Below are 16,019 nucleotides of genomic sequence, written 5' to 3'. Positions count from 1 at the left end.
AAAACAGTCCTAAACTGTGGAGTCAAATTTAGGTTTGATTTATTAAACAACACTGGACTCAGTATTTCAGCATTTCAGTGTCATACTGTATGTTAGTATGGTAATATAGATAAATGAGGCCCGTCGTTAGTTTGCAATCTTGAATGCAGAAGTGTTGTCCACTACCACATGTGTGTATTATTTTGTATTTCTCCTGCCTTTCCTTTGACATCTTGCATCCAACCAGCTATGAAGTGTAATCATTCCATGTGTTTCCTGCTTGTGGGTATTTTTTCCATGACAAACTTTTATGTTAATCCCAGAGTTCACCAAAGGCTTGTGGCGTCTGGCTCATCCAGAGAATGTAACTTGACCCTCCTGGCGCAAAGCTTCCCTAATAGTGCTTTTAGTTGAAAACACTTGGCTTCTTTCTTTGAACTTAATAGCTCTTCCATAAATATAGCACATACTCATCATCACAAAGGCCTGGACAGTGAACTACATGTTATTGCTTTCCATTAACATACCCCCCTTCCTCTCCCTCTCTTTTCTCTACTCTTCCTGTTCTCTTTCTGTCTCCCACCTTTGTCTCTGTCTTCATCTGTTGCTTTCTCTCTATCTCTCCCCGATCTAGGGTCCTTCGGGTGCTCCAGGGTTACCTGGCCCTCCAGGAAAGAGAGGTCCTCGGGTGAGTAAACTGTGCCTAAAATGGATAGCATGCCATGCAATGGAAATCATGCATATTGCCTATATACTGTAGCAGGGGTCATGATGGAGCTAAATCAATGCATGTAAGCCTGAGTTAATTAAATATAGTTACGTGCAGGTGCCAAAATAGCCGATCTACAAGCTCGCAGCATGTCACAGCGGCAGCGCAATGTGTTGTGAGCTTGTAGATCTGATATAATTGGTGTGTGACACTGGCACACAATGTGCAAATCAGGCTTAACTGTGGACTACAAGCGATAAAAGGGGAAAAATACTGGGGTTGTTGTCATCACCTTTCACACTTGAAGTAATTCCAAGCGTAGCTGAACAAGTTGAACTTTCTCTGGCATAGTAATAAGTTATAAGTATGAACATGAAAGAGTACACATGTACAGACTGACGCCAAATAAGTGGAGCACAGACAACACATACTGTAGAAAGGCACTGATCATAATCAATGAAGAAAATGTGTGTGTGCGTGTGCGTGTGCGAGTGCGAGTGCGAGTGCGAGTGCGAGTGCGAGTGCGAGTGTGAGTGTGTGCGTGCGTGCGTGCGTGCGTGCCACTTTGTCACTGTTGGTACCCTAAACAGACAGACATAGGGACACACATTGCTGTTCCCTACTAAAAACACTCAGCTTCCCATCATGCACCTGTGCACAGTGTGAAGCTCAACAGCGCCACCCTAAACAGACAGACAGACATAGGGACCCTAAACAGGCAGACAGACAGACATAGGGACACACATTGCTGTTCATTGGAGTGGCTGCACCACTCAAAAAGGAAAGGATTTAAATGAAAGAACTTAAAGGTCGTCTTCCAGATCCCAGTGGATATGGGAGGACCATGCTTTAGTTGTCTTTTTTAGATAAGTCAGGGTGTCACAATGACCTTTGAAGCAGCTGTTCCAGGGGCCAGTTCAGGACAGGGGAGTATTGTAAGCTCAAGAGCTGAGTCACAAGGAAGAGGTTAAGGTCAGGTTTATTGGCCTTGAAGGCTTGTAGAAACTTACTTGTACTCATCAGCGGCACTAAAACATTCTGTGAACGTTCGTCCAATGTACTCTCACCTATGTATGCAACCAGCATACACCGGCCATATGTATGCAACCAGCATACACCGGCCATATGTGGCTTGCCTCCTTGCTGCTTTGTCGGCATGCTCCAGCTGGGACCACGGGTGGAAAGGTGATGACAGACATGTTGGTTGTTTACATTCATGATTGAAATCAGGGACAAGGCTTTTGTTTGCAAAATGGTGCATAAGAATGAGATGAGTCTGTGGAGAGGATGCCTTCAGTGTTGTTTACTTCCTGGAGGCCTTGGAGCGTTGAGGTGGACTGAGCACTGAACTGAACACTTCCAGATGCAAGCGGCAGGCAGCAGCACTCGGTGTGTCTCCACTGTGATCGTGAGACTACATCATAGATGATTGCGACGGTGTCGTCCCTGTCACACACCTCAGGGCATCTTTAAAACAAAGTGTTTGTACAGTAAAAAGTACAGTAAATGAGGGAAAGGCGATTATACATAGCTGAATCAACGTTTGTGTTCTTAAGTGAGTTAGCTTGCTACCTGTGATTTGGTGGACAGGCTTTAGTTTAGACATGATATTGGTCCGACTGTCATTAGACCGTCAACCTACCTCAAACCCTAACCTAACTGCAACCACGGAGCAGCGCATGTTCGACTGCATGTCCAACCGTTGTTTCCGCATGTCAGTCCGTTAGTGTGTCTAATCTGCGTGTGCACCCCGTATCCAGACAGCTTTGCACAGGGTCTCACAGCACACGCATGCTCCAAATGACTCACTCAACGAGCTTCTAGTTCATATAATAATAGTATTCAGAACTAGGCCTTCCTTTTATTTACTGTCTACTTGTACCTTCACTTTGGCTACTTTATGCAGGCCGACAGGAAGGCAAGCTGAAAGACTGATGGACAGACAGACACACACACACACTGTGGCACACACACACACACACACACACACACACACAGCGCACGCACGCACGCACGCACGCACGCACGCACGCACGCACGCACGCACGCACGCACACACACACACACACACACACACACACACACACACACACACATTTGCATGTGCGCTCGCAGTCGCACACGCAGACCCCCACACACACGCAACTCCAGCAGTAAAAGCCCCTAGTAAAAAGTAGGGAAAGCATATGGATGCTGCAGAATGTACAGTAAACCCCATTTAGGGTGAGTCATAAAGTGGAGACAGAAGGAGGCCCAGGGTTATTATGTGGTGGGAAGTAAAGGGCAGTGTGTGGTAGGTAGTCTGCTCTGTCTGCTGGCTCAGCATCCTGTCCTAAAGGGCAGTGTGTGGTAGGTAGTCTGCTCTGTCTGCTGGCTCAGCATCCTGTCCTAAAGGGCAGTGTGTGGTAGGTAGTCTGCTCTGTCTGCTGGCTCAGCATCCTGTCCTAAAGGGCAGTGTGTGGTAGGTAGTCTGCTCTGTCTGCTGGCTCAGCATCCTGTCCTAAAGGGCAGTGTGTGGTAGGTAGTCTGCTCTGTCTGCTGGCTCAGCATCCTGTCCTAAAGGGCAGTGTGTGGTAGGTAGTCTGCTCTGTCTGCTGGCTCAGCATCCTGTCTGCATTGATTAGCATTATCAAACTCTCCTCCTTTCTTGGGCCGGAACGTTGGACGTGAACTACTAGAATCAATTGAGGAAGTCTAGGATGTAGGGCTGGGCAATTACCCAAAAATATATCAAGACAGAACCGAAAAAACGATAACTGACTTAATCTTGCTGCACATGTATAGGTTAATCAAAATCAAGAAGCAGGTATATTATTATAATTCGTTGTACATTGGTGGTGTTAATCTACATGCTCCATAACTAACCATAATCGAGGCAAAGGTTTAGTCCTGCAGCCGAGGTGGACGGGTGGGAAATTTGGTATAGTCTTTTTTAATTGGCCTAAAATATTGTCTATATACATATCCTTTCTTGAATCCACTTGCTGGCCGGCTGTCAGTATTGGGCAATTCCTTTTATAGGGGTTTCTTGTGACCCTACCATTAACATCCTATGGCAGGCAAAAATGTCAAACTTTCCTTTTGCTTTAAATAGCATGTGACATGTCAAACTAGGGGGTTTTCATGATTCTGAATCCATTCCAAGCATTAGTTTTGCACAAAATGCACTCTTTGGGCTAAAAACGGCCATAGACGTCATGACAAATGTGATGAGGTCAGCACATTTTGGGCACATTTGGGCAAGTGGCTATGGCTGCTTTTAGCCCAAGGAGTGTATTTTGTGCAAAACTAATGCTTGGAATGGATTCAGAATCATGAAAACCTCCTAGTTTGACATGTCACATGCTACTTAAAGCAAAAGGAAAGTTTGACATTTTTGCCTGCCATAGGATGTTAATGGTAGGGTCACAAGAAATCCCTATAAAAAGATTGCCCAATAGTGACAGCCGGTCAGCAAGTGGATTCATGAATATACAATACTTTAGGCCAATAAAAATACTATATATACCAAATTTCCTACTTTAAACAAAAGAAGCCTGTCGGCTGCCAGACTAGTTTGAAATAGTCATGGTATATTAGGATATCAGTCAATACAGTGTTGAAGTCATAGTTTTAGTGTCAGAAGCACAAGGTTCTAATAACAGGTTACCTTACATATTTGCCAGTGAGGTTGTAAATACAGTAATAGGGTGTATTATGTCAGAGGTGGTTACATTCATTTTTAAGTTTGTCCCCCAGGCCCCAGTTATTTGTAATACCCACTCTACTGAGCCACTTGAATTTTCATAATTCTTCCCATGGGAAATGATTGTTTTTTTCATATTATGTGAATGGCTTGTTAAATGCAGCTGGTTGCACGCATCATCAGTTCAGAGTTTTGTGCAGTACCACTGCTTATATCCATGAAACATTATCAGTGTTCTGTGACAACCATTTGCAGAGCCAAAATATTAAACCATTCAGCCATGGGTTGGTGATTTTAACGTCTCTTTCTACGATGTCCAATTTAGCCCCAACAATTCAGGGGGGGGTGGGGGGGTGGTCATTTCAAATTACAAATTGAAATGAGACAGTAGTTTAACCTCATGGCGTTCAGTGTGGAGGGGCTGTTTTCAGAGAAAGCACTGCCGCCCAGCCACTGAACAGCAGGGCTACAGATGTGAAGGAATGTGGTTTTTAGGTATGCAGTATGCATGTGTGTAAATGCAATGCATTTGCATGTTTGTGTGTGTGTGTGTGTGTGTGTGTGTGTGTGTGTGTGTGTGTGTGTGCGTGTGCGTGTGCGCGTGCGCGTGCACGTGTGCACGCATATGTGTGTGTGTGTGTGCGCACGCGTGTGTGTGTGTGTGCACATGTGCAAGCACACGTGCGTGCACGTGTATGCATGTGTCGCATTTGCATACCACTGCTGTTGTAATACAATTTAGCAGACACTCTTATCCAGAGCTACTTACAATTTGCGAGACAGCATTCCATCACTCATTCTATATAAGCACACTTTCACCTTATGGCTCTGTACATCAGCTGCACGTTTTAGCTCCATCTGACTCACCGTAAATACTGTGGCTGTCATTGTGATGTACTATTAGTTAAGCCCTCTTCTTTCCCTCTGTGTTTCTCTCTCTCTCCTACCCTATCTGTATTGGCATCTGTTCCAGGGTCCCACTGGTCCACATGGAAATCCAGGATTGCCTGGTCCACCTGGCCCCAAGGTGAGTTGTCCTCTCATATATAAATGTGGTACAGACAGGTTCCCGTGAGCCCCAGACAAGCTCCTGGTTAGTATCTGGGGGAGACAAGGGCCAGACGAGTACCCTCAGCCTCAGGGACAGCTGTAGCTGGGGATGGTCAATGTCATGTTCTCACACAAGCTCTTTCACTCTCAGAAGAAAATTAATAGTTGAATGTTTTTTTTCTTCTGCCAATTCAGCAACAAAGTGAAGCAATTGCTTTTTTCCTCCTTAAAGATGCAGTGCCATGATTTCGGGTACTTGGGTACCACCCGATGTGGTCAAAATTTGGGAGAATGTCTTTCTTGTCTATGTATCTACTTAACCATTGCAAGCTCAAGTTTCTCTGGCTAACGTGTAAATAGAAACAGACTGGACTCCTGACATACTGTACGTACGTACGTACGGACGTACCTGTACCTCCAATCACATTGGCTTAATATCGAATTGCACCACTCAAACACGGATCACATCATGCTCAAAGTGAATGCACAAGTATAGTCAAAATAATGTGGAACTTCTTGATTATTTATGTTAACTAAGCATGAAGAAAGCTTTTGCAGCTAATTTCCTAGTTACACCAGCATTGTTGCTGTTCTACTAAGACAAGAAGTATTTTAAAAGATCGCTATTTCTATTTGGCAAAGGAGACGGGTAGGGAGAGAAGTGCTTTGGTGAAGGAATGGAGATTAGGGATGCAAGTAGGCAGTGATGAAGTCAAAGCCACTATTTCTAATGAGCTGTTGGATGTGCACTGTCAGAATTTTAACACTTAAGTCAAATTCACAGTTTTTGGAAGAAAGAAAAAACAGGATATATAACAGTAATAGCCAATCATCATTATTTAGGAGGAAATTGGCCTGTGGCACTTTAACAAGTCTAAACAAGGCTATATTCATCACTCATACCACTGGGTTTTCCACTAAAACAACACTTCTGTTGCTTTTTTTGCACTGGTTGGAAACAGAGATTGTCATTTCAGGGGTAGTTTCAAATTAATTGTGCTTGTGATTCTTGTTATAATTATAATATTATATGTTGACCTCGGAACCTCTAGTAAACCTCCAACCTACCGTACACATTCACTGTCTGACTGGTTGAGCTAGAAACCAAGGCAATATATTTCTGTGAGAGACCAGTGGGGTTTTAGCCTGGCTCCAGCACCTGAATCACTAGCCTTGAGTGAAACGAAATGAGAATTCAGGCTGAGTGTCAGGCTAGGAGTGTTTCTCTCTGCACCAGGAGATACTTTCTGTAGCCACAGGGTAAGAGCTGAGTGTTTCTCTCTCTGCAGTACCAGGAGGTACTTTCTGTAGCCAGTAGCCACAGGGTAAGAGATAGGGCCCTACCTCTTATGCCTACACTTTTTAGACATTGTTTTACAGTTTAGATTTCTTTTTTTAATTGCCCAAATAGCCGATCTACAAGTTCACAACGTGTCAATATTTTCACTATTTTAAAATGTTTTCTAGGCAGCGTGCAAGATATTGCATATAATTTATCTTTGTTTGTTACCAACACCGAAAGGGATTTGGATGAAAACATAACATATGGTTTACGATACTATTTATGTTTATAAAGACATGCAAGATTTCCTTTATTTACTGTATACTGTTTTAATTCCGTGGCCAAGGCCTGCACTATGTATCCTAGCCAGAGAGAAATCAAGTTAAACTGTTGTGAATGAGGAATGGTGTTATGATATTGAAGCTGAAACACTGGGGCTCTAACATGATATGTTATTATTATATGGGCCCATATGTTCTGACAATCTAGATGCCAAGTGAGAGAGTCATGCAATTTCGTACAGCTATAATTTCCCGCCTTTGTAGTGGTGATGTATATAATGGTAGGAATGGTGGGCTTTTGACTTAGAGAGTCATTAGTGTACATTGGATGAGGATTTAAGAGTTTGGGAGTCAGAGGAGGTTTAGCTTCCCTGTTATGCCCGAGGTAGTTTACTGCATGTCATTCTACCAATCATCTGGGACAAATGGAGGGTGGGTGGTTGTTGAGAGAATGGGAGGTTGATAGTGGGAGACAGACGCTGACAGGACAGAGAAGAGAGCAAAATACATTTGATTTATATAGTCTGAAGCCAAGCCTTTGACTCCATGCTAATCCATTGGTCTGTTTTTATTATTTGTAAATGGGAGCTGTCTCCTCGTGTGCTCTGATAGAGTTCATACCATGGTCTGCCTGCCCTCCCTCATATGATAGAGTTCATACCATCGTCTGCCTGCCCTCCCTCATATGCAGTAGTTATAGTGTCTATTTTATTGCCCTTTGAATTGCATTACAGTTCTTAAATTGCCTTCAAAGAGACACTGTCATGCATGCTTGTTCATTTCAGTTAATTGGTGATGGTTATAATAGCCTATATAGCAAGGGTTTACGAACCCCTTGCTGGCAGGGAGTTTGCAAAATTGTGAGGAAAATACAAAATAGGATTAAAAAAATATATATATATATAGTGTACACAAATATGGTTGTAATGGCTTATAATTGTATTAAGTTTGATACTGAGTCTAAAGTGAGACAGAGTTGTAATCGAAAAATCATAGAAGCTATTCCAGTTCAACCTTTGAAACAAAAGATGTTCAGTGCTCAGAAAAGGTTGATAATCTTACTTAAAGCACTTGCTGTAGTAGCACTTGCCCTAGCCTTGACGACCTTACAGGCGTATGCATAGGCTCAACTTACTGTATGTAATTTAGATAGCATTTTATGTAGGCAGACAGTGATCTGTCTTTGACCACTGACCGTGTTTATTCCGTGCTCACCGCAATCGCTCCATCGCATCACGGAAAGAGAAACTACAAAAGATGGCCCCGTTGTGGGAAACTAAAGCTGTGTGCGGTTGTAAACGCAGAGGTATCATGGCCACAACGCACAGGCGGAAACGGCACTTCCGCACGTGACGGTTTATGACTTGGCCACCCAAACTGCTGTTTTTTGTTGTTTTGAATGTTATGCAATGCTGAAGGAAGGAAGCCAAACAAAAATAAGTTTTACTCTTATGTACTTGTACACAAGATGTAACATTAAAGTACAACCTTGAACCTTGAAACTGTGCACGAAGTTGTGCACACACAACATGTACAACTTCTCAATTGTATAAATAGATACACAGCCCTTATTAACAGAGACAATTCTGATTGTGTGTGACTTATCTTGCTGGGCACTATAAACCACTTAAACCCTATAAAATGAACAGTTTGATCAGGTCTCCCAGGGCTCAATACTATTTTAGGTCTGTTAGTATTTGCCTCTACACCAAATCTACAAGTTCACAACCTGTTGTATTGCAACACGTTTGTAGATCTGCTGTTTTTGCCATATGTTCACCCGTGCTGCATGGGGTTAAACATCCTGGAAAGTAGACATATCATTGGCAAGATATGCTATTATAGGGCTGACCTCATGTGTTTTTTCCCTCCTGAGGTTATCCATTGTATTATTTCTTTTTTCCAAGTCTGGTTGTATTTTCATGTTCTTTCTGTAGGCTTACTCAGTGTGTGATAATGGGAATCTGCTATCCAGGTGTTTAAGTTGTGATCTCAGAGTGATCATCTGACACTACTGCATCTGCCTCAGTGTATTCAAACAATGTACAGTACAGAGGTACAGTAAGGATGTGAACAGGCCCTTGAGTTTTTGACGTGGTTAAGTTTTGGTTGAGGTTTTTTTTTTTTTTATGTTTTCTTTTGTGGCTTTCGCCTTTATTTTATATTTTTTTATGGAGGGATAGAGAGTAGGCTGACAGGAAATGGGGAGAGAGATGGGGGGGTGACATGCAGCAAAGGCTGTCGGGGTCGGGAGTCGAACCCACAGCACACAGCCAGACTGGATTAGCAGCCAAGGTGCCTGGACCGCTGAGCTACGGCCCAGGCCATTTTGGTTGAGTTTTTGACGTGGTTAAGTGGTTAAGGCTACCACCATACATATTTTAACACTGCTTTCAGAGAAATTAAGATTGTTTCATGCATTGGAGGATACATACAGAGAGGAAGTATCGTGCTGATGTGGGTCCTGATTTATATTACATCAATTAATGTCTGAGAACACGCCCACAGCGTCCCCGACTGGGCCACCAGTTCATGGTTTTATTGACATCAACAAATAATTCATTAACTTGTCAATGAAATCCACACCAACTACATTGATTAGCATTTTCAAAGCATATTTTTCTTTTCCCTGGACTATTCGTGTGCCTAATTGTCTGGGGGAAGAAGCTATTTAAGCAATCTACTGCCAGTAATTCTGAGGTTGTGAAGCCACTTGGGGCCTATACCAAGCTTCTTCATACCCCTGAGATAATAGAGTGTTGTGCCTTCCTCACCGTTTGGTCCGTACATGTATGTACGTCCCAGGTGAGTTCTTCAGTGATGTGGATATCCAGTGTTTGCTGTGAGGATCTTATTCAATTAACTCTACGAGGACTGACATGAAATGTCATGCTAGATCTCCCCTTGTGAGCAGAATGCCTATGTTATCTGCCACTAAACTATGTAAACTCATGAATGAATTCCAGACGATTATTTGATGCTAACTTGACATTCAATTTCACTCAGCAGATCCAATCTCTGTAAGTCTGTAACTTTCTTTGGCCTCCGGAGAGAGTTTGTTTTACTTCTTGGAACTAAATTTAGGTATTAAGAAAATAGCCCAAACCCCAGCTGTTTCTGGTTACTAACAAGCATTCATTGATGGCTCTTTGCATTAAGTGGGGCTTTATAGAGGGACCTGCTACAGTATTAGGCCAATGTTGTTCCCCTTGGGCTGCCACCCACACTAAAATTGGATGCTTTCACAGGACTGCTTTGGATTAAATTGCTCAACAAATGGCATGCATTAACATGGCAGAGAAGTAAGTCCCTTAATAAAGAAGTTGGTGATAGATGCTCAGAGTGTGTTTAATCCAGAAACAGACGCATAATATACTGTAGGTGGGCATCATTGAGATTAGCGGTGTATCTGCTATGCGGTTGTTTGCCAGAAAAAGTTACCAAAAAGCAGCACACTTTCTCCCAGGAGATTCGATTTCCACCGAACATGTTTTGAACCGAACATGGCTCTTCAATGATTGATCACAGAGCTAACTGTCCCCACAGAAAGCGGGTGTCCAAAGCAAATACATAGATAGATGATGAAATTTAAATAAAAGCAGTTGTGGTTTTGATCAATTGTGTCCACCAGATGGGACCAGATGTAGAGGACATGTTGACACAGTCAAACCAGGATGTGGGCCGTGCCATGCCGACGTCTGTGGTAGCTGTGGTACAAATGGCAACCACAGAGTTGCCACACACACCCTGCAATCGGGAGGAAATTGCTAAGCCGAAAACAAAGGATGAGTTCTGTTGCCACCCACCTCTCCTTATTCTTTCTCATATCTTTCAATGTTATACATCATGGACTTGTTTGCTCCTACAGCTAAAGAACAGAGCACTTTATGTAGCACTATTTTTGAGTTAGGATCTCTCTCCGCCCACCTTGTGGCACACATAAAGAGAGGAATGTCCTGTTTCCCTCTCTGATTAGTCAAACAGACCACTGGGAGATGGATGGATGTGTTCTGGTGTGACCTTTGAACTTGCTGTGACTGTTTGTGAGGCTGGTTGATGACACGCACGCACGCACGCACGCACGCACGCACGCACGCACGCACGCACGCACGCACGCACGCACGCACGCACGCACGCATGCACGCACACACACACACACACACACACACACACACACACACACACACACACACACACACACACACACACACACACACACACACACACACACACACACACACACACACACACATTCAATCAATCATTGGTTATAATACCACTGTGATCTGTTGATGAGTCATCCTCAGACCCCAAACCCAGCGTGGAGGTGGGACAGGATAGAGAGAACTCTTTGTCTCCATTTGGCCACATATCCCCTGTTATATCATATTGTGAATAAATCAACAAGCAGAGCTGTCTTTTTGGTCTCTGGTGTTAAGATGAAAAGGCATAGGTGACATGTGTTTTAAGCACAGACTGAAATGTTATGACACTATGCTCGAGGGACCTGAAAAGCACTTTTAACTCTGAGCCATGTCCTGTTGACACTTTTCAAACAGAAAGTGACCTTGGTTTGTCTCATTGTCATTAGTTTGTTATTGTGGGATTTCTACCTTCCCACCCTGAGCTGAGCTGTGAATGACCATCAGTCAAAGCCATTGAAATGTGATGCTGAAATCCAAGCAAGTATAATACCTGTTAACAGCAGGTAATCAGCACTGATGGATACTGGACAGCTACTGAGAAGAGAGTATCAACATGAACCCTTGGTTTCAGCATCACATTCTGGAGGTCAGGCTTATCACACCAATATGCTATAAATATGCTATAATGTAAGACAAGAATTCTGTTGATTTCTTTGGCCTCTTAGTCTTGTTGCAGCTGAGCCATAGCATGGAACCCAGTGTAGTGACAATTAGCAGAACATCATCCTGGGACAATGGTTGTTTTGTTGCGGTGTGGTTCTGCAGTAGTCTCTAGCCATCTATAAGTGGGTCGTCTGTGTCTGATGGTCTGGGGCTAATCTTGCAAACCGTTCAATCAGCGCCAAATTTCTTGTGCACATTGCCAGTAGGCCACAGAAGCTTTTTTCCCTCTTTATCACCAAATTTATTATGATTTTGAATGACATTTACTGGTACATGCTGTGATTTAATAGATTTTCCAGCAAAAAAAGGGAAACAAGACAGTTCTAGGTTTCCAGAAACACTTCCTTTCATGCAAACTAAGGTAGGAGTAGACCTGTTCATAATTTATGTTTGGCTGGGACAGAGTAAATATAAATGTCTCTGTGGCGCCTGCAATTCAGAGGAATTTCTGAGGAAATTGTGCGTCACAGAGTCCAGTATTCTCGGAAGAACTACAATGCATATAATGTGGAACCCAATGCTCGGCTGGCGTAGCATACTGTATACAGATACCCTAGACACAAACGTTATATACTGTAGGAATTCAGTTAGGAAGAAATTGTTGAAGAATTTTGTTTTACACCAGTCTTATGGGATAGACAATACTGGTCCTTATAGAGCTTGCCAGTGAGATTCTAGAGTTTCATTGGTTTCGAATAGAAATTCATTCAGATCTAGCTTTGACCCAACTCAAGTTGTAGGCTAAAAATGTCTTGAGGCGTGAGTTAAAATGTCATATTGATGTTCCATGGTAATGTACTTTACATGGCTCACAGTCACATTGGCAGACTGTTGGACTTGTTCTCTGCTCCTTAGGATCACATGTGGTGTGGTCTGACAAACACTTTGGATGAAGTCAGAAACCTCAAAGACATTTTTACATCATTGCTAAGTGTCATTTTCTCACAGAGCAAAATTTGGTCGCTTTAGAAATGTCAGATGTTAGATATTGTCATAAATTCCAGATTAGTAGATTAGACATAAAAGCATGGGGATTTTGGTATAGTGCTGATGTGTGTAGTGCCATTTATACTGGAACATCAATGATATTACGGTAACTACAACATGCATGTGTGGGTGTGTGGTTGCATGTCTGGAGAATACATTGGATCGTCATAGCTATGTTATAAAAGCTTATGTTAAAAATGGGTGGGGGGGCATCTTGCTGTTTCAAAAGATTTTACCTTTGTGTTAAGTACAAAACTTAGCAGAATGTATGGCTGTACAGTAAGTCCTTAGTATTAGTGGTAAGTTTTGCTTCTCAGTCCTCCATTCTTTTCAGAGTGAGTCAATGTCAGTTGTCAGAGAAGCTTACGTAAAAGTCCTCACCTTCACCTATGTCAATATGTCACATGGGGGTTCCTTCACAGTTGACGTAAAGCTGTTCAGACTGGCAGAAAGCCGTGACGGCCTTAAGTCAAGGATGAACGGCAAAGATCATTCAGAAAGGCCAAGTGATGTCTCCAAAGCCAGCGGATCCTGGCCCACACATTCTAAAAGTCTGCAAATCTTACCCAGTGTGAATGGTGCTTTCCACAACTGTCACTTTCTATTATGAGAAAACATGAGCCTCCTTCCTTAAAGTCCTCAGAGGAAAGTGTGGGAAATGGGTTGTGACCTCAGATACTAGTAGTAAAGGTAGAGTGTGTGGGCTTCAACTTGTATTTAATGGATTCAGCACATGGTAATGTACTGTAGAAACTAAAACAGAAACAAAACTCCTTACATTGTGTCAGAAGTCAGAACATCAGTTCTTGGTTATGATTTTGAAAGGAAATAAAAAATTGTTTGTTAAGTTGTTGATTGCAAGAAAACAAATGACTGAATTTATGAGCTGTAGCGTCTCTATGGGTTTAATGTGACGCATTGTAGTCTGGTTTGCATCCTGACCCGTTTCTCTCTGTGTCCATGGCAGGGTTTTAAGGGAGACCCAGGATTGTCACCAGGCCAGTCTCCAAAAGGAGAGAAGGTAATGTAATGTACTGTTTCCATCTCTATCTGCCTCTGTAGCTTGTACTCTCTACTGTTTCACCCTGTTTTTATTATTTTGTTCTTTGTACATTTGTACACTTGTTTTGAAACGTGCTTTATAAACTTTGCCGTACTTTAACTATCACTCTCTCAGTCACTTTCACTCTCGTGTCTAGAGTGTCACCTACTGTACATGTATCTCTCTTTCTTGCTCTATATCTGTCCGTATCTCTCTGTATCACTCTCTCTCTCTCTCTCTCTCTCTCTCTCTCTCTCTCTCTCTCTTTCTCTCACTCTCACTCTCTCACACTCGTGGTGCCTCTCTCATTCTCTGTATTTTGATCTGTCTGTCTATATTTACCTAGACTCTTTCAACGGAACTCTCTCTTGACCCTCACTTAATTTCATCTCTTCATCACTCTTTAGACACTGATACCTGTCATGTGACTTTTTACCTTGACTAACCCTACTACTCCCTCTGTTTAGATCAATCATCACAAACAATTTCCCTCCTGTTGACTGCTATCTTCCCCCTCAATGGGACTCAGGAAGTGTGTGCACGTGCATGCACGTGCGCCACGCGTGTGTGCGTGTGTCAAAACTAAATATAATATTAGAGGGGGGAAGTGGATTGCACGATTATGTATTCAATACACATGGAAGTGTTTATACAGATAAAATATTATTTCTATTTTAATGGAAGTGCATTTATTACTTTTATTTACTTTTCTACAGATTGCTCTGTGTCTGTTCTCAGGCTTTTCATTCATTCTTCAGCGACTGTTCATTTTCCAATCTCCTCTTCCTGCCATACGAGCTCATTGGCTCAACTTTATTTTCACAAATCTGTCTGTCTTCACTTAGAATTGATTTATACTTGCGTGCCGGTATTGTGAGCCAAAAATAATTGACCTGCAAGCTCAGAACGCACTGCAGTGCGATGCTTTGTGAGCTTGTAGATTGGCTATTTTCGGCATGACACTAGCATGCAACAAAGGATAAATCAAGCTTAACACCAGAGTCTTTCTCCTACAGCCAATCATAATACAGAAAGAGCCAAATCGCGATTACTCCCTACTCTGAGAGAAAACAATTTAACATGGGATGTCCATTGAAGTTATCACATCTTTGCATTATAGCCAAATTTGGGGTTTATTACAGCCGATATTGAGGCTGATCCAATTGGCTGATCCAATTGTACATCCCTGTTGTCTACCCATTATAGAGGGTATGCGCATGCATAAAGTGAATGGCAGATCGAGTGGCAAAGTGAGTGACAAAGTGAATTTAATGTTGTTTAAAGTAATTTAATGCAATCAAATAGGACTTTTCTGTTTGGATGTATGGGCTGTCAAGGCCAGAAAGTCGTTTTTTACCACTCAGTAGGCATTCCCACATAACTTCCGGGTATGAGGATGATGTCACACACATACCCTCTATTGCACATAGATGGGTAGCTGTCAGGAATACTTCCTATTTTCGACAGCTTTCTTCCACCATGTTTGTCTGTCTCTGTGCAAGTCTGCCAGCAAAAATTGTCTTCCTCATCGCTCTTTACCTCCTCACCTCCTTGGACCCTCCTTATCAGATTTTTCATAATAGCTAAATATTGCTGGGCATCTGTTTTCAATTAGAAGTCACTTGCACAAGATCTCAATAAAGTCAACATCAGAACCGCGCTTTTCAACCATCTGCCCTATTTTGCACTTTTCATTTCCCCAAAAACCATACTATATAGTACACTACAGTATATACCCACCCAATATATAATAATATTTTATCTGAACTAATCTGTATAGTAGATACAATATACGTATTAGCACATCTGCAGTGGTTGGAGGTGGTCTCTCTACTCATTTAGACCCTATAGTTTCATATACTGTAGAGTAGACAGACCATCAGAGATCTCCGCCAACTCATACATCTGACGACATCTAAATTAATCAATGAATGGGCTAAAACTGGGTGGAAATTATATTTAAAAAAAATACAACTGGTTTGTTAGCACCACCATACATTGAATTCAGATGTCCCCAGAATCTAGACATAGGCTAATAATGTATACAGATGGGGAATCGTCTGCATATAAACTTCTGTCAACCATCTCCTGCTGTTTGACATCATGACAATAGAGCACCGCAGTCTGACATCATGA

General features: G+C 42.4%; 1 protein-coding gene across 1 annotated transcript in view; it reads left to right on the top strand.

Annotated features, from left to right (window-relative positions):
• Window positions 1-16,019, top strand: part of col24a1 (collagen type XXIV alpha 1 chain) — a 142,594-nt gene that overhangs the window by 35,871 nt on the left and 90,704 nt on the right. The window contains exons 4-6 of the mRNA XM_079504922.1: window positions 614-667; window positions 5,347-5,400; window positions 13,809-13,862. Coding sequence (XP_079361048.1) covers window positions 614-667; window positions 5,347-5,400; window positions 13,809-13,862 — 162 coding nt within the window. The remainder of the gene's footprint in view (window positions 1-613; window positions 668-5,346; window positions 5,401-13,808; window positions 13,863-16,019) is intronic.

The sequence above is a fragment of the Electrona antarctica genome (genome assembly GCF_951216825.1).
Source record: "Electrona antarctica genome assembly, chromosome: 7".
In the NCBI taxonomy this organism is placed as follows: domain Eukaryota; kingdom Metazoa; phylum Chordata; class Actinopteri; order Myctophiformes; family Myctophidae; genus Electrona; species Electrona antarctica.
This window is presented reverse-complemented; position numbering and strand designations above follow the sequence as displayed.